At 47.8% G+C, this 21,678-nt stretch overlaps 4 protein-coding genes across 4 annotated transcripts; 2 read left to right on the forward strand and 2 right to left on the reverse strand.

Moving 5' to 3' along the window:
- Positions 1-10,361, forward strand: LOC128729301 (Ca(2+)/calmodulin-responsive adenylate cyclase). Its single transcript, XM_053822969.1, has 13 exons — positions 1-201; positions 446-799; positions 865-1,677; positions 1,753-2,028; positions 2,764-2,769; positions 3,522-3,680; positions 5,103-5,369; positions 5,440-5,637; positions 5,721-5,926; positions 5,999-6,353; positions 6,497-9,237; positions 9,312-9,979; positions 10,049-10,361. The coding sequence occupies exons 1-13, from the start codon at positions 1-3 to the stop codon at positions 10,333-10,335; spliced, it is 6,531 nt and encodes a 2,176-aa protein (XP_053678944.1). The 3' UTR covers positions 10,336-10,361.
- Positions 10,362-11,728: 1,367 nt separating this feature from the next.
- LOC128728856 (carboxypeptidase M) lies at positions 11,729-16,711 on the reverse strand. The gene is made up of 5 exons (XM_053822504.1): positions 16,603-16,711; positions 14,017-14,850; positions 13,889-13,918; positions 13,204-13,769; positions 11,729-13,002 (listed from the first exon to the last, which is right to left on the reverse strand). The coding sequence occupies exons 2-5, from the start codon at positions 14,780-14,782 to the stop codon at positions 12,673-12,675; spliced, it is 1,692 nt and encodes a 563-aa protein (XP_053678479.1). The 5' UTR covers positions 14,783-14,850; positions 16,603-16,711; the 3' UTR covers positions 11,729-12,672.
- A 1,237-nt stretch (positions 16,712-17,948) lies between these two features.
- Positions 17,949-19,455, forward strand: LOC128728857 (GDP-fucose protein O-fucosyltransferase 2). Its single transcript, XM_053822505.1, has 2 exons — positions 17,949-17,988; positions 18,062-19,455. The coding sequence occupies exons 1-2, from the start codon at positions 17,949-17,951 to the stop codon at positions 19,396-19,398; spliced, it is 1,377 nt and encodes a 458-aa protein (XP_053678480.1). The 3' UTR covers positions 19,399-19,455.
- LOC128728341 (protein spindle-F) lies at positions 19,456-21,432 on the reverse strand. Its single transcript, XM_053821964.1, has 2 exons — positions 20,646-21,432; positions 19,456-20,576 (listed from the first exon to the last, which is right to left on the reverse strand). Exons 1-2 carry the CDS (start codon positions 21,430-21,432, stop codon positions 20,113-20,115), a joined length of 1,251 nt encoding a protein of 416 aa, XP_053677939.1. The 3' UTR covers positions 19,456-20,112.
- Positions 21,433-21,678: the final 246 nt, after the last annotated feature.

A 21,678-nucleotide genomic window follows, 5' to 3' on the forward strand; every position in this document is an offset into this window, starting at 1 on the left:
ATGGATCACGCAGTGCACGCAACCCGCGGACGACCGTGGAACAAGCTGCGGTTCGAGAACAACGAGCTCGAGAGCCTGTATCAGCGGTACACGCTGAAGCTGCAGCGTTTTTCCGTCACTGGAGTGGTCGCCTTGGTGGTCATACTGTGCGGCGTAATGGGCGGGCTCAGCCTCGGTTACAACCAAGCGCCAACACTACACGTAAGTACCGACCTCGTCTTTGAAACCGCTCAGTATTTGACGATCTCCGACGCACCTGCGCCTGTTGGCAGTCTTCACATGCCGCATTCATTCACGTGTCCCAGGAGGTCGTCAAATGAAGTGTCAGTTTGCTCATTCCTTGATCGCCATTACCCACTCACTCGTCCGGATTTCTGGTGTGAATCATTAGACCTAAACAACTCGACATGTGCTGACACTAACTCTCCGTTTGTTGTCACTGCAGAATGTATTCAACACGTTCATGTGCCTGCTGTTCACCGTGGTGCTGGGTCTGCTGCAGTTTCGGCTTATCCGAGACTCACATCTTCCATATCTCTGCTACGGCATCCTGTTCTTCACGGCAGCCTTCTGCTTCATCTCGATGCCCACGGTGGGCATCGTGTTCCCTGTTGACACGCGCCTAGTGATGGCTGAGGGCGTATGGCAGATCGTGTTTGTCATCTTCCTTTCGTACGCCATGATGCCACTGCAGATCTGGGAAGCCGCTCTGTTCGGTCTTATCTTGCCCTCGATACATGTCGGACTTACCGGGTACAACATGTACACTGGCAATTTCCAGTACCTCGCGTACCAACAGGTTCGTAGCTCTGTCGTTACGCTCGCACTTGACAAGAGGAGATCACTCTCGTTTCCATTCTATAGCTTGCGGCCAACATCGTGATCTTCGTAGGAGTTAATGTGGCCGGCTTCGTAGTGAACGTCATGATGGAGCGCGCACAGCGACGTGCCTTCCTCGACACACGAAACTGCATCGCTGCTCGGCTAGAGATGGAGGACGAAAACGAGAAGCTGGAGCGTCTGCTGCTCTCCGTATTGCCGCAACACGTGGCAATGGAGATGAAGAACGACATCCTGTCTCCGGTCGAGGGCCAGTTCCACAAGATCTATATCCAGAAGCACGAGAACGTGAGCATCCTTTTTGCAGACATTGTGGGTTTCACCGTACTAGCTTCACAGTGTAGTGCTCAAGAGCTGGTACGACTGTTGAACGAGCTGTTTGGGCGTTTCGACCAGTTAGCACACGACAACCATTGTTTGCGCATCAAAATCCTCGGAGATTGCTACTACTGCGTGTCAGGTATTCCGGACCCACGTGCGGATCACGCACGATGCGCTGTCGAGATGGGCCTGGACATGATCGATGCGATCGCGTCCGTAGTGGAGCAGACCGACGTTATCCTGAATATGCGCGTAGGTATCCATTCTGGACGCGTCCTATGCGGTGTGCTAGGGTTGCGCAAATGGCAGTTCGACGTCTGGTCGAATGATGTGACGCTAGCCAATCATATGGAGAGTGGTGGTGAACCTGGCCGAGTGCATGTGACTCGAGCTACTCTAGATGCACTTGGCGGTGAGTACGAAGTAGAAGCCGGTCACGGAGATACCCGTGACTCGTACTTGCGCGATAACGAGATCGACACCTACTTCATTGTTCCTCCAGCTCACCGGCGTAAGGTATTCCGTTTATAATACGATCGTGAAGATGAGCATGAGTCTAATGTTGTATTTTACTGGTATTTTCTTTTGTAGCCGCTCATGCTGAACACTCTCGGAGTTCGATCAGCGCTTGGAGCCGCCAATCGACGCAAGCTTTCGTTTCGTAACGTATCGAACGTGGTGGTTCAGCTGCTGCATACAATTAAGTACTCCGTACCCGTGCCGTTTTCCCACATGGCTACCGGAGGTGCAGGATCTCCGTATCCTAGCACCAGTGGAGGCGGTGGTGGCAGTAGTAGCGGTCCTGGTTGTAGCGGTGGTGGCGGCTCCAGTGGAGGAGGTCTCTTCTTGGACAAGAATGCCCGCAAGGTAATGCTCCGCTTCCACTATCTACCCCAAATAGGCACCAATTTCGATAAATTCGAATCTTTAGTACGTGTTTTGTGCTGTTCAGTTGTTAGAAAAGTTGAACCTAGTGGTTTCATTCGCCCTTTCCGATCGTCTAGTCTGTGTTTTTATGGGTGTAAACGTGCGTGTTTTTCTCCCTTGAATGTGTCTAACTAGTCGCATGCTCACCGTTGTTTGTCAAGCAACAAATGATGCCCTAGATGGGTATGATTGCTCGTGACTATGTCTTCTCAGGCTCTATTCAGCCGAGCGTCCTCGAGAGATGTAGGTACCTTCACTTCTGGTGTCCTGGGTTAGCGTTTTGTTATCCGTATGTCGATGAGGAACTTTACTTCAAAAATGCTCGATAATGTGTGATTGTTTTAAGTGTTCTTTAGACGAACATTTTGTGGGGGTGTGAATCTATGTGTGCAATATTTCTGTCCCACCTGCATGTTTGTAATGTTGTGGTCTGGTATATAAATCCCTCTAAATCAGGATGTGTCGTGAGAAATAAAATTCATTCGTTGTCATGTCGTCATGTGGTATACTCGTCATTGACTTGGAAAAATATAAAAGATCCAACGTTGAGTTTTGGTTGAGGAACACGAATTGTTTCGTAAAATCGTTCGGCAATGTACAATTACTGTCCAACACTTCTTGCTGTAAATATTGTATTATGTTTATTGCTTTTTTTTCTCTTTTCTTTAATTTTAGGATCCGGTAAGTTCCGGCATGTTCAAATGTAAAAAAGTTGTAAAAGTTAATCTCACACACAACCATAAACTTCAATCCTCGCGTCTCGTCATGATTCATGCTAAGCAAAATGTGCCATATGTACTGCAGATTGTTATGTGCTCTGCTTTTTCTTGCCTTTCTGTACCTTGCATCTATGAGCAATGTTAAAGGATGAATTTAATTATACTCTCATTGCTATACTCTTTCTGCACGTTCAATATACCAGTGATGAATATTTGATTTTTTAACATTCTTTTCTAAAACTATCACCTTTCTCAAATTGTCCTTTATTTCCGCAATTTCGTCAATTAACAAATTCTGCTCTTTTGTGCGTACGATAAGGCGCCTTCGTTGCCCAAATAGTTTGTTTCATATGGGTTGTTTCAACTTACTAACCTTCCCATTGGCCGTAATACTTATTTTCTTCATCCTATTCTGCACCATCGAAGGAACTTCGTTGTATAAACGTTTGGTAGAGTTTTGATGAATTTTTAATTCTGATGCTGAGATGCTGCAAGGCATTTTCATGAAAATGGATGACTTAGCATGTGGTTTCCCACGTTCAAAATCGCCTTTTTGCCGGTTCATTGCACAATTTCTTTTCACTGCGCTTCCATTGAGATCAAATACATTCTGCCAATATATACCGCGCCACACGAATTCAAGTACCCACACAATTACTCCAAACTACTGCCATCGTCCACTTTCTTTTCGTTACCGCGCGTATCGTATCGCAGGTGCTGCACCTGCAGCGCATCCTTCACGCTAGTCCATATCCTACCGTTACTAGGGCGGGTTTTGCTGGCGGCAGCGCTGGTGGTGCCAGTAGCGGAGGTAATGCCGGCACCGCCGGATCCAAGGTTTCCCTCTACGAGTCGGAGTTGAGTGCATCAAAAGTGAGAACTACTGCTTTCTATTATTCAACTTTTTCTTTCACTTCTCTTACTCTACTACCACCACTTCTATCTCTAGTTAGTTTCAGAAAGAATGCAATTAGTGTTAATTTCATTTCTTTGCATTAAATGTTCTTCTTTTAATATTAATCTTATCTCTAAGAAAGCATTGAGCAAGCTTTCCATTGTGTAACAACTACTGTGCTCCAAGGCCGCAGCTTTAGCTCATGATCTTTGGAACAAACAAATGCATAGTGCATCCTGTCCTAGCGTTCACTTACAATGTCTATTTTTTGCCTATGGTTTTCTGTTCTGGTTTAGTTATTTTTCATTTTTAAATTTATTTTATATGTACTTCCTACTGTCCCTTACTTGCTATTTACATGTTCCTGTCTTAGTTAGTTCCTGCATATTCTGTTTTTCATCATTTCTTGTTATATTGGTTCCGCTATGCTAGACAAATGTACATCCACCGGATCTACATGTACCAGTGTTCTGCTCACTCATATCGGCACTCAATGTCCACCCGCCCTGAAACGATTGGATCAGATTGTCCAGCCTTAACATTATTCTGCTTTTGTACACCCTGACTTGTTATCGATTACCGTCCTCGTAGTAATGTTCGCGTTCCATTCACATTGGCTGGATGAGGCTCTGTCATTTTGGGCAACATCGTCCTCTGTTATTAACATGGGAGCTGGGGAAACATTCTGGAGGGTGTTAGCCGTAGTTGTAAATTAGTCTCATTCCCAAGCTTGTTCACGATTCATTTCGTCAGATGTATCCTCTGCATGTTCATTTAGGTGGACGTTCCATGGTCGGTTGATATGCTTCTTCCGCTAGCTCGTAGATTCCCTGGTCGTCATTTGTTAAATTCGCTTATTCCCAACACCCTCGAAGTAGGATAGGTCAACAACATTTTCATCCCTACATCTGCGTGTTGCCGTACTCGCATAATCGCTTTAGCATCCTCGGATGGGCTGCAATGTTTGTTGCTGTTTAAGAGCATAGACTAGCATTAGCATCAGTCGCAAATGCACGGAAATTGAGTGTTTCGAAGCATGCAGTCGATTGTTGTGTGACGCTTGCATAGTGGCATTGTCGGTTACGTCGGTAGCAGAAAACTTGCAGCTCGACCTAAATTAACTATGGCGGATCGTATATTTTACATATAGCGAATACATTCGCAACTTCGTGTGCGGTTTCATTCGTCTTGTAAACTAATTTTGATTGCAATGCAACGACACGTAGTCGAACCCGTGTGTCAGTATCCTGGGTGATGCCGGTTTTTTGGTTTGTTTAGTAATAGCTGATTCAATTTAGCTTCCCATAAAAATGTTGTCGAGGAGTCCTAACTAATTATTCCATTCTTTTTTGCTTCTATGTAAATGTTTCGTTTTTGACGGCTCATATGTTCGATCACAGAACAAGGTTACGGACAAGTTCAAGCGGCCCTTTAAAAAGCGCCATTCCAGCGTTTATCATCAGCCTTCGAACCGTGTCAATAAATTCCTATCACAGGCGATCGAAGCCCGCAGTGTCGATCGGGAAAAATCGGTGCATGTCAAGCGTATTTCCTTACAGTTCCGTGAGAAGGAAAAAGAACGTCAATATCATCAGGACTTCGACCTCGGATTCAGCACTGCGATGGGTTGCAGTCTGCTGCTGCTCATACTAAGTGCCGGATTACAGGTACGTTTTCGATCACAGCTTTTTAGGTTTGAATCTATTTCTCATCATTCCTTCACCAATCTCACTTCAGATTTCGGCACTGCCACGTACTTTGATTCTGCTGTTGCTATTTCTGACCGCCTTTGTATGGATTAGTGCCATTTTGATGCTGCTACTAGCAGTACGCCTTAAGTGGATATTCTGGGACCTCTCACAGAGCTTTTCCCTCCGATTGGCCATTACCATTTTCACTATCGTATTGTTGTATTCGGTGGGACAGGTGAACGTGGTAGGTAGACCATCCACGTGGTTGATTTACGTTATGTTTATTTAACTTTTTATTTATTATTTCCTTATGCATCACGTATGTAGTTCACCTGCTTGTCGGATCACCCGTGTACCAGGAATTTCACCACCGACAGTGTTCCTAGCTTGGAACTACTTGAACCACCTGGGGCCAACGATATGTGGAATGGTCAGCATCCACTAAATAACTACAGCCACCGCAAGTGTGCCCTGCCACAGTACATTGCTTTATCGGCTGCATACTCCTTTTTATCCGTTTCCATCTTTCTAAGGTAACGATTTTCCCCATCTTACACCTTCATGTGAATTCGCTAATCAAGTTTCTATTCTCGCTCCTCGCTTAGACTCCCGATACTCATCAAAACTGTGCTTGTAACTTTGATGGGTCTCGTGTACTGTTTGTTTATCGAACTATCCCACGCGAACATCTTTGATTGCTACGACCAGCGCGTGGTATCGGCCATCCCACTACACACAATTTCGGTGGCTCGTATCCTCATCTTTATGATTGCTATCTTAGCACACGGACGACAGGTCGAGTGGACGGCCCGATTGGATTTCCTTTGGCAGTTGCAGGCGTCCCAAGAGAAGAAAGAAATGTCAGTGCTGCAGCAGTCCAATCGACGCATCCTCTACAATTTGTTACCATCACACGTCGCTGCTCATTTTCTGGACAATCAATTCGCACGCAGCAACATGGTAAGCAAATAGTAAGGAGTAGATAGATAAAGGCCCAATAGAAAGCCCACAGTGGATCTAGTTTCTCGGCTTCTCGCGATAAACCAAGGGACATCTTAAGTGGTCTAAATCTTTGTAAGAACGGTACTTCTCTCATTCCACAGGCCACCATGCGACAGGATTTGTATCACCAGAGTTACAGCAAGGTGGGCGTAATATTCTGTAGCGTTCCCAACTTTCACGAGTTCTACACCGAGCTGGACGGCTCCAACCAAGGTGTGGAATGTTTGCGTTTGCTAAACGAGATCATCGCAGACTTCGATGAGCTGCTGTGCGAGGAACGATTCCATGCCATCGACAAAATAAAAACCGTTGGGAGCACTTACATGGCCGCTGTAGGACTTATACCCGATCACAAAATGTTAGCGACCGATCCAGGCTCAATGCGACGCCTTATGACGGCGTTGATCGACTTCGTCAAGGCGATGCGCGTCACGCTCAAGAACATCAACGAAAACTCGTACAACAACTTCATGTTGCGTGTCGGTGTCAACGTGGGCCCAGTGGTGGCTGGAGTGATTGGTGCTCGCAAACCACAGTACGATATCTGGGGCAACACGGTGAACGTGGCCTCACGCATGGACTCGACCGGCATCTCGGGCTATACGCAGGTGACACAAGAAGTCGTTGACAGCCTGCAAGGTTCACACTTCGAGTTTCGCTGTCGAGGTCAGATCAAGGTGAAAGGCAAGGGCGACATGGTGACCTATTTCCTGTGTGAGCAGAACGAGCAGCATCTGTTTGCGACCGGGCTCGGAACGAATGGAATTGCGAGTGGTGCTATCAGCTCGGGCCAGCCGTCGATAGATGGTGTTGGTACCACGGCCGTGCTGGCGATGGTAGGTGCCACTGGTACTACTGGTGCCAGTGCCGGTGCAGGTCACATTGGTGGAAGCATTGGTACTGCTGGTAGTGCTTCGTTGGGTCGAGATCGGCCCGGCACCTCCATGCTACCTCATCAGTTTAATTTAAGCTCAGCTGGAAATGGTGGTGGATTTGTGCATCAGCAGCAGGGATCGAGCCTGCAGATGAAGCAGCGAATGGATTTGGAAAGTTCTTCGAGCAAAAATGCCCGCTGGCAGCATGATGGGAGCTACAGCAGCAAGAAAGAAAGCTACAACTTTCTAGAAAGCCCCAATCTGCTTCACCAGCAACAGCAGCAGCAGCAACAGCAACAGCAGCAGCTGGCGCAAAACCAGCAGGTGCAAATGAAGCATATGCAACATCAAGGACAAGGAACCAAAAATCCCATGCATTCTTTCCACTATCAGCAGGCGTACCCAAATCCTACGCAACAACAGCAACAGCAACATCATCAAATGAAGAGTGGCTTTAAGCAGCACAACAATATCAACAACAATCACATCATGAGTAGTGGCTTCCATGGAGCTGATAACTACAGCAAGCGCAACTATGACTATCATAATCACGCTTTGCATCAGCACGGTCAGCAGGAGCATGGTGTGCAGCTGCCGGTGTCTAATTACAATATACGCGAAAATTTCAATATCATTGAAAATCCCAACGTGACCGACATAGACGAGAATAACTTCAATCACCATCACCATCAGCTGATGGCCGCTGGACGAGATCACTTAAACAACGGCCATAAGATACGCAACCATCAACATCACCATCATCATCACAACAACCAGCAACAGGAGCATCATGAGGCTGCATCTAGTCACAATCCCAACAACCGCGGCACATACGCTACCGCCTCAGAGAACGAGCCATTGCTTGGCTCAGCATCAGGGATGAGCAGCGTCATTGGCAACGCAGTTATCAAACCCATCCAGCAGATCCAACAGCAGCAACATCAGCAGCAAATACCGATGTATGAACCACCGCGGTACGCCACGGCTTCATCCGTATTTCCGCATGCGATCGGTAGTGGACAAGGATTCACGTACGGTGTATCGCAACCGGCAGCAGTACGGCCGCAACAAACTCAGCAACAGCAGCGCCATCATCATGGCAAGCAATCCTTCAACCAGCCCAACCAGCAATATGCCCATCACAACCAGCACCATCACAACCATCACCATCAACAGCATCACCCACAGAACCAGTACCAGCAGCGTCAATCAGCGGCGGTGTTGAAGCAGTACATCAAACCACTGCCGAAGCTGCCGACAGAGTTCGAGGAGTGTCGCGAGTTATCCTCTACGGATGACCTCAGCTCGAGACCACACTCACCCTCGGTCAGTTCTTCCGACGAGAGCTTCTCAAAAACCACCGAAGGTGAAGACTTCGATGGTGAGCCACACTCACCACTACCTGTGGCATCCGTGTTCGCAACCGGTGCTAGTTCAGGCAATCCCCTACAATACCTGTACCCATGTGACATCCAAGTCGATCCAACATCGCCCAAAATGAGCCCAGTTGACTTCGCAAACATGCATCGATCGGACTTCGAGGTAACGAGTACGACAGTCGAGACAAAGTCTTCGTCGGCACACAACAACGGCGAGTCCTGCAATAGCTTCGAGTATCTCGAGAAAGGTCCACCGTATCCAAAGTCACCCTTTGAGCGTGAACTTCAGCGACGCATGAACGAGTCTCAATCTCGACCGATGCTCGCGCAATCCTCCAGTGCTACAGGACAGGGTGAAGTAACAATGCATGGTATGACCTGTAACGGAGCCGACTTGGCTTTGCGTGAGTCAGAACATCAATCAGTGGGTGGCAAGGGATCCAATGGCAACAGCTTCGATCAGCAGCAGGATAACCTGCTGGAGCGGTCCAGAAATGTCAATAATATACTGATCGTCAAGCATCCTGGCACGTTGGAAGCCATCAAAGAGGCAACTCGCAATAAGAATCCTTCCGAATCGAGTCACTTGTAAGTACACGTTTGAGATAATTCCCCCCATTTGACTGTTTAATGATTTGATTGCTTTTTCATGTAAATTACAGACAAACTTCGGACACGGAATCATGCGAAATAATCCACGACTATCGCTTGGGTGGCAACGATCGCCTGAACGACCTGCAAACTCGCCTACAACAGCAACAGCTCAATCAAACGCAGCAACAACATCGCCATCGGAATTTCCACGCCACAAAATCGACGAATGACGCCTCGTCGAACATCGAAGCAGATGAGGATATGTGTAGTTCGAATGACGGACACTATCGTCGTCGGAAACGTGAGCAGACAGACCACGACGGACAAGGCGTTGACGATGACGAAGAGGATGAGGATGATGACGACGTGGACGAGGAACCGGAAGAAGACGACGACGATGAGGATGAAGACGAAGATGACGATGATGATGATGAAGAAGAGAGCAATGGCCAACGTCGAGAGCAGCGTCAATTACGTTCGATTTCGAATCGCCAGCAACGCCCTCATGAACGACGAGAACGTCGAACCAGCAGTTCAGAACCCAACGGGTCTGCAACACGTAACTACATCACAGATGAGCTGAAGTACGGTGCAGGTCATGGTCAGGTGGACCGCGAAGGAAGTGGCCAACGGGACAACAACAGTTCAACACACCACAATCATCAGTCGCTCGACTCCAATCCGGTCGAAAGCCAGTCCGAGTGGAGTGACGATGAATGCCGAGAGGAGGCTACTGGTAAGCTCATACTCACCGACACCGCTTTTCCGGGAATCGTTACATCCGAGGTATGCTTGCTTTTTCCAGGTGGAGCCGAAAGTACGGGTTACATCACCGATGAACCGGGTCTGGAAAACATATCCCTACTGAACGAAGCCGGTCTGACGGATGCCGAAGGTGCTCTGTCGGACGTGAACTCGCTCTACAACGCACCGGATGTGGACGACACCTCCATATCGTCACGTGCCAGCAGCCGGCTCTTGAGCCTCGACTCCCTCAGTGGGCTATACGACTGCGATCTGGATTCGAAGCACGAGATGGCGATTGTGAGCGCGTCGCACAAAATTACCAACAAGTTTGGGCCCATCGGATGAGAACATCCGGAGCCAGCACAGCAGCAGGGTTAGCGACTCCATAGATACTAAGTCCTCTGGTAATACAACCTCGATTTATTCTGCCGTCATCTGGCAGATAATGTGGGGGGCTTTTCCGAGCCGGTGGAAGTATTTCTTGTGCCTGCCTAGCAGGAATCGTTCAGCGTGGCAAACGAAGTTCTGCAACGCTCCTCATTAGAGCGATAGTTGCTCCTTATCGCTTGAAATCTGCACTTGAGTCAGTGGCAGGTTACCGATCAATTAATGTACTATCCTGTGGAAATATGTCTTGTCATTCTGGTGGCTAGGAATTGAAGTAACGCAACAGTTCTTTGACATAGACCGTGTAAACGTTAACCAGACGGTCGTTGGCTTCCTTTCCCAAGCACCCGCTCTATTTTCACCCTTTCTCTCATTATCGAGGGCTCATACAGACGATTAGCCCTTCCAATGCCTTAAAAGGATCGTTTCCGTTTTCCCACCAATACGCGTACGTCTTGCACATGTACACAAAGTTGCACGCATTTCACACAATCTGGTGTCCGGGGAACTCTTCCCATCCAGTCGGCTTCTCTTTAATGCTCTTCTTCTAGTGTTTATGCTGTTGCCACCCACTCGCAACGTGATAACGGCACCGCAAGCTTTCTGATACGCTGGAGTGGCGTAAATACGCAAGTGGCGCAAATTGTGGTTTCGACGTCATATTTCTTAATCGTGAGACAAAATTGTGCGCACACAGAAACTACAAACATTGCCTCCCCAGGGGGGGCATTGCACACAGCATTTATCAAATACATAAAATAAGAGCATAAGAGAAAGGAGACGTGTGAGAGAGGAGCTGAGGATTTAAAGCTGCAGCAGATGGCTGCAACGAGATGGCAATAGGAAGATCCTGCTGGCGGGGTGTGGTTGCAAAACGAGGAAGCATGGAATCTCATACACATGAAAATCTCTTTGGTGATCCCAGTCGGACTAAGATTAATGCTGCGTGATATGTGAAGTTAGGCAAGCAACGTGAACCTAGAATTATAAGTATTAGCGTGTACATCTGTACAAACTTAACCGTAAGTCGTAGCCATTATCGACCGTAATGTGTTTTGCAGTCACTTTAGCTTCACTACGCAAAAGTCTGTTTGTACATTTTCTCATTTCTCATCTCATGTACATTGAATAAGGCCGGGCGAATTGTTGTGAATTGTCGCTAATTCGAAATGTTGGCAAATAAAAGAAATGTGGCGGTACGAGCTATATATTGTCGTATTATTCATTTACTTGTCTAAAATCTCTTTCGGTCCATTCGTTTCGTTTCTCAGATAAGAAAGGCGCATACTAACGAGGGGTTTTGATATTAAATAAATAGATAGATTTATTGTTGCATCTGACAGACAGACCATTGTACCATTGTTTAATGCATCTTGCGTGCCTTTTCTGCGGTCTCCTTTTTCGGTGCCAATTGCGCTACGGTCCTACCTGACCTTTTCGTGAACAATTTACATGTAACGAGCTATTCCGTACTAGATACGGCTCCACAAACACCCCAATTTACGGGGGTAGTAATAACGATCGACGGTGACGTAAAGTTTATCGAGGAGAAGTAAAAACATTGATTCTCCGTTGTGCTATAGCAGTGCGGTCTCCTCCTCTGAGAAGCTAACCGAAAATGTTATTCACTAAACTGTTGAAGCTGCTGCTGATCGACGACAGGATGCCCTCATCCGAACCGGATCCTTGCGAAGATCCGGCCGGTGGAAGCTGTTGTGGACGATACTGGGTCGAAGCTGCCGGCCGGTAGTGCTGTGACCCATCATTTCGCTGCACGTTAGAGGAAGGAATACGGGGACATTATTGCAAGCACGATGTGGCCCTGCTCATCCCACACTCGCACACAATCACACACGCACCCATATTCACACCAGCAGCCGCATAGTTACCGTCCTGGCAGACACCAGACCAGAGTATGTACACCACGTGTTCAGCTAGCACGTGTTTCGTCTACTTCCCTCCAGCAGAAGGCCGAAGAACACTCGCCCACCATTCCCTGCGTCGGTGTTAGTAACGGATTAGCAGCAAATAACACACAGATATCTTGCGAGCTCGTTAGGATTCGCTCCCCGGTTCGCCTGTTTAAGTAACTGTCACCTTGAACGCGCGCTTATAAACGCCAGCGTGCCGGATCGCCCACCGTTGGTCGTTAGAACTGACTAGCCTAGAGATATTTGTATAAGTAAGTTGTTGTGGCGCATTCGTCTATATACATCCAGCGCAAGGACCCGACCCAACATCTCGCCTCACAGGCTCGGAGCCCAAGGAAGGAGTAGCGCCTGGGCGCTGCTCCACTCAGGAGGAGAAAATGAGCCGATCCTGGTTGGGAGTACTCTCCGTCTGTTCGATGTTCGGTGGTACGGTTATCGTACGGCCGTCACCCGGAACCTTATCGATGGAAGAGAAAGAACCAGTAGTAGTTCCGAGAGTAGTAGTGGTGAAAGGAGCAGTAGTTGTCGACGCAATGATGGTTCTAGTCGACGCGGCAGGGGTAATGAAGGGGGCAGTTGTAGGAATGGCTATGGTGGAAGCAGTAGCAGACGTTGTCTTTGGACGTGGAGTATGCCTCCACGGTCTCTTGTTAGTAGCAGACGAGTGTTGCTGTACAAGGGTGTGCTTTGTGCGCTGTTAACGATACAGAAGGTGTTACGGAGGTGGTTTCACCGGTTAGCAAATGGCCAGATGGTGCGTTATTGAACATGATGCGTGCAACCAAATTGAAGCTGTTAATAATGAGTGCTGTGCGAAAGCCATGATGAAATCAAAAACCAACAAACTCAACCGCAAAGAATGTGATTCGCTAGATGTCCTGAGCTAGATACGCACCTTCGAGGGCTGCAACGTCACATTCAGCAGCGTCGGGTGTTGCTCCACGATCATAAAGTCCACGTCCTTCGGCACAAAACCATCCGCGTACACCTCGAGCTTATACACGCCTGGCAGCAGTACGCGCCAGAACTCACCATACTTGGTAGTGGTGAAGCCGATGTCACGACCCTTAATCTTGAGCTGAGCACGCTCGATCGGGTTGCCAGTTGGATCCATAATGAAGCCCTGTACGCCCCGATGCGCCTCAGCCAGGAACTTGATCAGTGACAGCTGGTTGTCGTCCCAGTACTTGCGCAGTTCGTATGCTGGCGGGAACTTGCAACAGGACACCTCCAGCGTTACCTCCATGCAGCCGTGCCAGACGTAGTTAAAGTCCTGCATGCCACCAGTCAACGGATACCAGGCTGCTCCATTGGTGATGCCGTTCTCGAAGGATGGTGACGCCGTCTTGCAGGCTACACCTCGTGACATCTTACCGTGGTTGTTGGCGTACATCAGCGAAAGATGCTTGAACACGTCGTCGTCCGGTGTCAACGACGGTTGCGACAGATAGCTGTGGAAGACTGAGCTTAACGGGAGTCATGTAGATAGAAAGAGCGGGAAAGAAAATTAGAATATCCGCTGTTTGGAGGCTCCCTGCCGGTGCAAACAGGCCTCTCTACCCGTCTACGACCTATCTCACCGGCACAGGTTGACGAAGAGCGACAGATTTCTGTTAAAGCGTAAAGCAACGTCCAAGTGTGGCATGCGTTAGAAGAGTGGGGGTTAGTGTTAGAACAACGGTAGGTTAGTTTCACCAGGGGTACCTACTGGCATTGGGCGTGTTGTCATATGGATAGCTCACGACGAGTGCCCCACCATGTAGCGATCCGCTCAGCACGAACTGGATCTTCGAGATCCAATCCTTCACGGCTTCCGTCTCAGGTTGGGATCGTTTGTTGTTCTGCTTGAAGTAGTCCGGGAAGTTGCGGTTCAAATCGAAACCACGAGAGTTGTAACGGCCCTGTCCACCGTCACAAGTGCCCTCCTTGGAGGCTGCATATCCATCCGGGTTGAGTGAAGGCAGGATATGGATGCGCGTGTTGTCCAACAACCACTTGATGTACGGATCAGACCCATAGCTTGACACCAGGTACTGGATGAGGTGTAGCAGAAGTTCCCGACCGACAGCCTCATTACCGTGGATGTTACCGATGTACTTGACATCCGGTTTACCGAGCATATGCTCGTAGGGTGATGCCGACACGACCAACACCCACAGATCACGACCTTGGGCCGATTTTCCAATGGAGTAGAGTGCGGTCAGGTTCGGATAACGAGCTGTAGTGGCCCTCAAATACCTCGTCATCTCATCGTGGTTGTGATACACGAAATCCAGGGCTCCAACATCCGGACGGTACGCGCGAGGATCATTCGCAGACGACAGATTGTCGAACGAGTATAAGCCACCCTCAGCATTAGCTAGGGTGAACATCTGCGGATCAGTACTCGGCTCAAAACTGCGCAATTGTTCCGCGAAAGTGGGCGTGGTGACACACCACACCGCCATTAGCACGGCCAGGTATTGGAACTGCATGGTGATCGGTTGTTCTCGACTTTTGCACGATTATTCGCAAGCGCCTCTGGTAAGCCTACTTAGCGCACCTTTGGGACAGAATAAACGAAACAGGAAGAAAGCAAATTACACCACGATTTCCTCGCATTGAACGCCATGCTCCGGTTTGTGCGAATCAAAGCGAAAGAGCGAGAGAGAGAGAAAGTGAAAGCGTCAGTGGAGGAGTTGCATTGACATTCCTGACATGATTTCGAGCGACGTGGGTGCCTCTGATGGCGGATCGCACCGAAACTAGGTCCCTGGTTTGTGTTAATTACATGGCTTCCGAGGAGCCCTGCTCTCTGTCTCACTCCAACAGTCGCAAGGATAAGAGATGATAAGGAAACCAGTGAGAGACAGAGAGAGAGAGAGAGAAAGAGAGAGAGGATAAAGGGCTCTAGGTTGGATCCCGTTGTTAGGATCCCGTTTCGGAATCGATGGCTAACGGTTTTCCCCCGACCAGATCACGCCGTGACTGGATGGCCTTTCGCTTCTTCCAATCGGCTGCTGGGTCACACAGCAAGAGGAAAAGGGAAAGAGGTGGAGGGTGGGGGGAGGGTGAAGGGCACAGAAGGGGTTGGTTAAGGGGTGGCTTGTGACCAAAGCGAACAAGCGAATGTGGCACTCTCGATGATGGTGAAGAGACGGCGGGAAGCTTTGGAAACGCATTTTTCCCTACTCCCTTTCTCCGCCCCCTTAGCAACATCACGCTTGCCTCCCACCACCCACCTTCCAACCTCCACCCTCCACCAACAAACGGGAAGGGGTGGGAAGAAAAGTCAACAGAATAACTGTTTCTTTGCGGCACCGGTTTTTGTGTTCGCACACTTCGAGCACAGAAGAGGGTGGTGGAGGACCTTCACCCCTCTCCAAGAGCCACCCACCCCCGTGACACTACCCAAAGGGCCCGTGCCGAGCGTGTAAGCAATTTGGCACGCATTTCATTCACGGCACCTTCATCGCCAGCGTGAATCACCTGATCAGGCTGAACTTCTCCACAAACAGCGCTTGAGTTGGAATTTTGCCTTCGTTGCCGCGTGTCTCGACCCGCTTTTCACTCGTACCGAGGGGTGGGCCGCTTTTCCACCCCTTCCCCCTTTGGGGGTGGAGGGAGAGGAGGACGATTGCGTGTGTTGAGTCTGTGTTGGTTTGATTGCAGACGATTCCGAGCGTGTGGCTGCGCATCCGGAGTTCACAGTTTTTGTGTGCGTTTTTCTTTTCTTTTTCCCTCTCCTTTTTCTGTTTTTTTTTTGCATAAACGACTGGAACCTGTTTTTCGTGTCTCGGCCGGACAACAGTGTGCCAAGACCCGTGCAGTGTTGTTTGCTGCTCCTTCATGCTTTTCGCCTTCATTTTAAAGCGACCGACCAACAGCTTGCTGGGGAGTTAAGGTCAAGACTGCGCTTCACAAGGTAAAGGTCAGCAGACTAAGATTAAGCTAATGAGCTCGTCAATGTAGCAGAGACTGGAAACACCTTTGCGGGTATAGTTTTACGCGTATGTTACAGATGCCAGCGAGTATATGCAGCAATGAGAATAGTAGGTATCTTGTTTGATACGTAAATGGAAAATACATGCATGTGAACTATTTTAAACATGCACATATAACACGTAAAAAAATCTAGGGCACCTCTCGGGGTCTAGGGGTACAACACGTAAAAAAATCTAGGGGTGCGTGCGACGGAATATGGATGAGAAAAAAAAGACGAAACTTTCTCCAGACCTTCTGGCGCGCTCGAACCACGCACGGGATGGAAAATGTCGGAAAACAGCGCGACAAACAAGAAAAAGAGAACCATTACCTAGTGGTGCAAAAGGCACTCGAACTGCTTGGGGAAGCGACCTGCACGCCGGAAATCATGCACTGCACGACGACGTCACGCACGGACACCCTCTAAATTTAAATCTGCAACACTTTCGCACGCCAGCACTTACACCACCAGCAGAGATGCTGCTGCTGCAGTGATTTCGATTTGGAACGAACACTTTCCTCGAGCGGCCAAAGAGAGAGAGCCCACCAGCGTATCGCGTCTACTCGAGCGAACCGATCGCAGCACACTGAGCGCTAGATTATGTATTTTTATATGTTTATATCGCGAACTGGGTTTGTAAGCCTCTCGCAAGTGGTGCGTTCTGCCCAGTGCGTCTTCACCCGAGTAAAGGGAGGCGATTTTCGAGCCTCCATTTCTGCTGTTGCCAGTGAAATGGCTCCAGGGCCGCTCACCCTCTAAGGCCTGGGTGGTATGGGTGGCGAGAGGGTGCGAATCACCAAGTGACCCGCGGAACCGGATTGCTGTCACGAGGCAGGTTCCTCGAGGAAATTCCCCGAGAACAACGAGCTTCCCAGACGAGCCAGTTGACGCCAGCGGGCGCCATCACGCGGAAAGATAGATTGAGGGCTTGCTGCTGCGCCGTGGCGGTGAAAGTGTGCGGGGTTTCGCCGTACAATTACGCTATCATTACGCGGTTGATGCACCAATTCCGCTTTTTCGGCGCTGTGTTTTGGTGTACGGGCAGCGATTTCAATCACCGATACCGAATGATTCATGTTTAAATGGTATCGACAGAGGACATTGAGGGCACCTTTATCACTGGCGTTCCGCGGTGATTTTTGGACTTTCCCCGAAATGAGAGAAAAACTCACATAGGCTCACGTGCGAAAAGCTTTCCCAAGTGAAGTATATTTAATTTGGTAATTGTTACTACTTTTTGCTAGCGTTGCACATTTATTGGAAAAGGAAACGATTTCCGTTGGTCGTCCTACCTGAGTTCGGTTCGTTGCTAATCTCCTATGAAAGCAATGTGCCGCTACTACGTTTCATTATCTTCGTCCTCGTGAGATTTGCTTCCGTAAGGCGCGCCGGAACCAAGTAACAACCAATCAACACACTCTCTGATAACCGGCTGCTGCGTTATGTTTTACACCATTTTAGCTTTGATAAGCTGTTCTTTGTGCCCTTTTCAACTGGCTATTGTTTTTAACAGCGCTTTGGGTGTGTAAGTGTCAGTCGGTATTCAACTCTTGAAGTTTTGAGAATAAATAAAGGCCGCTAACGTCAGGACCGAGGGCGATTTGTTATCATTTTTTGCTCCTGCTCGCCGCAAGGAGTATCGATTCTAGTCCGAGTTCGGTGTCGGTGCTTATAGAATGCAGCTGCACAGCCTAAGGCAAATGCTCGTAAACCAATGTAACTAGTTCGTTCACTTGCTGTAATCAAAATTTATTGATTTTTCCACTCTTCTGTAACGTTCGATTCCCAGTATCGTGTTCCTTCCTGCTTTTGCTGGCAATTTCACAAATCGTGCACACAACTCACATCCGGGAGATTTGCGAAAAGCGGGATATTTTCTTCGATGTCTTCCACTGCCAGCTACTGGACACGTCCGCTCTTGATGAATGCATCACGTACATACTGTACGATGTGAATCCGAGCGAAGGATTCAACCTGCGGCGTGACGTGTACATAAGAATGGCCGTGTTCCTTCAGTTCCTGCGAACGCAGCCAGGATACCACCGTTCGAAGCTCGTCCTGCCACCTTGGTCAAATTTGGTACACTGGCGCAGCCAAAACATTGACCAAACCCAGCTCTTCTGGAATCACTTTTTCGACATGCGAAGCATGAAATCGTACACCGACGTGATGGATATGCACGAATTCTTCGATGCGTACGAACGGCTACACGGGAAAGGTGCGGATGTGCTGATCGATGAAGTGTACAAGCTGAAGCACTTCGATAACATGTTCGAGAACGGCGTTTTCGTGGACAAATTCGAAGAGCACGTGTGCCCCAGAAGCGACTCGTCAATGCTGCCGTACTTCGGTTATGGCAACTTCACCGCGAACGAATTCACGTGCATATATTTTCAGGGCAGTGCCATGCTGTTGCACAGGTTGCTGGAGACTTTCAAAAGCAAGCAACAAAAGTACGTTCGTTACGTACTGGTGCAGAACGCCGAAATTGTACTCCACGATATGTGGGGGAACGTCGACTACTGGGAGGCTCGTCGATCGATGCGCTTTGCTCATGATTTGGTGGACGTTGCAAGCCGGTTTCGGTTGGAGTTTCTAAATTCCTCCGACAAGCAAGACCGTACGGTGAGACCACCCAGCTGGATGGACGAAAGAAAGCAACGTGAAGCCAGAGGAGGAGATTACCTATGCGCTCACATTCGGAGAGCGGATTTTTTGTATGGACGCGACAAAACTACACCGACTATTCAATCAGCAGCGCTACAAATTCGTTCCAAACTGCTCGAACTAGGCATGAAAACGGTATTTGTCACATCGGACTGCTCTAGGATGGAATTTTACAATTTGAAAAACTATCTCAAACGATTCCGAGTAGTTCGTTTTGCTCCCGAAAGCTATGAGCAACGGTTGGCACTTAAAGATGGCGGAATCGCCATTGTAGATCAGATCATTTGCTCTCACGCTCGGTACTTTATAGGCACGTATGAATCTACTTTTACGTATAGAATATACGAAGAACGGGAAATTCTTGGCTTCCTCAAGGATCATACCTTCAACACTTTCTGCAAAAGCGAAAAGGATATGAACTGCGAGAAGAACACGGTTTGGCCGATAGTTTATAATTGATTTCGGAATTACTACCCTGTACGATATAGGCAATAAAATAGTGCTGTTTTTGCAGTTTGTCTTAATATACATCTTTCATTTCTTTGTTGCTACTGCCACCTTGCAATGATGAAACCCAAAAAGCCGTCTGTCGGTTGAAAATCAATTAGGCTCCTGGTACCAATAGATTTTTGTCTGAGCTGATCAAGAAGAATACTACACTAGAACAAGACTTTCATGAAATTGTTGCGAAAGGCATAGGATAGCGAATCTATTACGGTTTGATCCGAACTTCAAAGAGCAGATCTGAAGGGAATCAACGTAACATTTTTGTTATTTTGTATTACATACGTCTTTGTTCTGTGCCAGATCTAAATCACAAGTGTATACTTCCCCGTTGTAGGGCAGCTGAGTGGTTTTAGCCTAAAACAGTATACGTTATCCTTAACGCTTTGAATGATTTCTAAAATTTTCGTCAGCAAGTAGGGCTAATAAGGCTATAAAATTTTTATTTACTCGATCACTTGCACTTATATACTTTTTTAGTATACTCTTTATCGAGAATAATATACTAACGGTCAAGGAAATAAGGAAATGAGATATGCGACCATATTTTGTAATTTACAACGTCCTTAAACAAATTACACATCAAAGTATGGGTTAGATAACCAGTTAGATAACTGTGTACTAGAGCTCACTAGAGAAAAAAATTCGACGCCGGGAACCGGGCGATGGTCAGAAATTACCCACAGTTTGTGAGATGTATTCGTAGGCTCGGTCAAGGCTGAGCTCATCTAATTCATTTTCGACAAGAAAATGTGACTCAACATGGCCCTGAAACTCATCGAAAATCGTTTCCTGACCGTACAGCTTACCACACATAGGACAAACCTTCTCTATCCCATTAGCACGCAGTTTTTCTTGCAACAGATTGATCATGCCATTCTTAACCGATTCGCTATCATCGGTAACTGCCATTGTATCGAGTTGGCAAGCTTCTTTTCTTAAGGCGATACCAGTTGCTGTAGGGAATGTGCTTTCTCGAGGAGCTGGCTGAGGTATCAAGCATTCCGCCGACGGTTGCCGCTGCTGTTCTGCTACCGGTAATAATTCGCTTTCTTCTACTTCTACTGTAACATCCTTCATAAGTTTTTTGCTCTCGGGAACCGGCTGACGATTTTTGCATCGATGGCACAACTCTGTATGAAGATAATAAGTGACTATGTTAAATGATATCGTTCCCCATAAACCATTTTGTTTTAAATTACCTTTCGGAAGTTTTAATTGATTAAAAACATTCTTCATTGTCTGCTGTTGACGCGTTAGTTCCCGTTGTATATCAAGTAATCCTTCAGTACATCGACTGAAGTCTGGATTTGCCTCTAAAGTAGCGTGCAATAGTTCTTCTTGCGAACTCGTCAAACCTTGCTGTTCATCTGCACTGTTAGACTCTAGGAATCCGCAAGTATTTAACAACGATATATCTTCCAGATTGATCAGCTCTTCGTCCGACGAACCGTCTCGTGGCAGGCGTTCACGTAGTTTGGGGTTAGGAGCATGCTTGGTAAACGTTCGTGAACGTATGAGATTCTGCCCCGGCTGGATGGCCGCTGGCGTTTGCTGCTGGTTAACAGTAACTAACGTAGTGCTTGGCCCAACGCTTATTCCGACCTCTCCAACGTTAGCCTCTGGTAATGATAACGTGATCTCTTTCACAATCAGCGACAACCGTTTCCATAGCTGCCTGTTTTCGGAGGTCACCATCGATATATGTTCGGCCATCTGCATTTTCTGGTGCGTTAGCTCAAACACGATTGCTTGCAGCCTTTCCAACTCTGTTGGATTTGAATTTCTCCTCTCGGGGTATTGATCGTTAGCGACTGTTGGAGGTTTTGTTTGCAAAGCTCGTAACGTTCCATTTTCCTCTTCAAGCGAAGCAATCCGTTTCTGGAAAGTTTGGCATCGTTCCTTTAGTGTTTGCAGGGCCGCCTGCAGAGCATGGTGTGATGCCCCTGGAATGCAGTATGGACTATCTTTGGGCTCTGCTATACTCATTTTGATTGATGTACTTAATTGATCGACAGATTTATTGAAACGGCGGAACCGATTCTCGCTTAGTAGCTCATCGATCAATTTTTGGCGACGTTATAGAAATAACCAGAGTTACCAAACAGTAACATTCAATAACAGAGAAACACAGCTTATTTCAACGCAATACTACACCAACAAATAAGGGCAAAGATTATGCTCAACTCGTGCGATAGAACTGATAAGTAACTAAAAAGTAATAACAGCTTCAAT

Source organism: Anopheles nili, chromosome X (genome assembly GCF_943737925.1).
Source record: "Anopheles nili chromosome X, idAnoNiliSN_F5_01, whole genome shotgun sequence".
Taxonomy (NCBI): Eukaryota; Metazoa; Arthropoda; class Insecta; order Diptera; family Culicidae; genus Anopheles; species Anopheles nili.

Excerpts from the sequence above, each read along its gene's own strand:
- LOC128729301 (XM_053822969.1), top strand. The coding sequence starts at position 1 with ATGGATCACGCAGTGCACGCAACCCGCGGACGACCGTGGAACAAGCTG. Across the intron at positions 5,927-5,998 it reads TCCGTTTCCATCTTTCTAAG|ACTCCCGATACTCATCAAAA; the intron begins GTAACGATTTTC and ends CTCCTCGCTTAG. Across the intron at positions 9,980-10,048 it reads ATGCCGAGAGGAGGCTACTG|GTGGAGCCGAAAGTACGGGT; the intron begins GTAAGCTCATAC and ends TGCTTTTTCCAG.
- LOC128728856 (XM_053822504.1), bottom strand. The coding sequence starts at position 14,782 with ATGCAGTTCCAATACCTGGCCGTGCTAATGGCGGTGTGGTGTGTCACC. Across the intron at positions 13,770-13,888 it reads CTCTTCGTCAACCTGTGCCG|TCTTCCACAGCTATCTGTCG; the intron begins GTGAGATAGGTC and ends CGTTAAGCTCAG. Across the intron at positions 13,003-13,203 it reads TGACGTTGCAGCCCTCGAAG|CGCACAAAGCACACCCTTGT; the intron begins GTGCGTATCTAG and ends TATCGTTAACAG.
- LOC128728857 (XM_053822505.1), top strand. The coding sequence starts at position 17,949 with ATGCAGCTGCACAGCCTAAGGCAAATGCTCGTAAACCAAT. Across the intron at positions 17,989-18,061 it reads GCAAATGCTCGTAAACCAAT|TATCGTGTTCCTTCCTGCTT; the intron begins GTAACTAGTTCG and ends TTCGATTCCCAG.
- LOC128728341 (XM_053821964.1), bottom strand. The coding sequence starts at position 21,432 with ATGAGTATAGCAGAGCCCAAAGATAGTCCATACTGCATTCCAGGGGCA. Across the intron at positions 20,577-20,645 it reads TCAATTAAAACTTCCGAAAG|AGTTGTGCCATCGATGCAAA; the intron begins GTAATTTAAAAC and ends ATCTTCATACAG.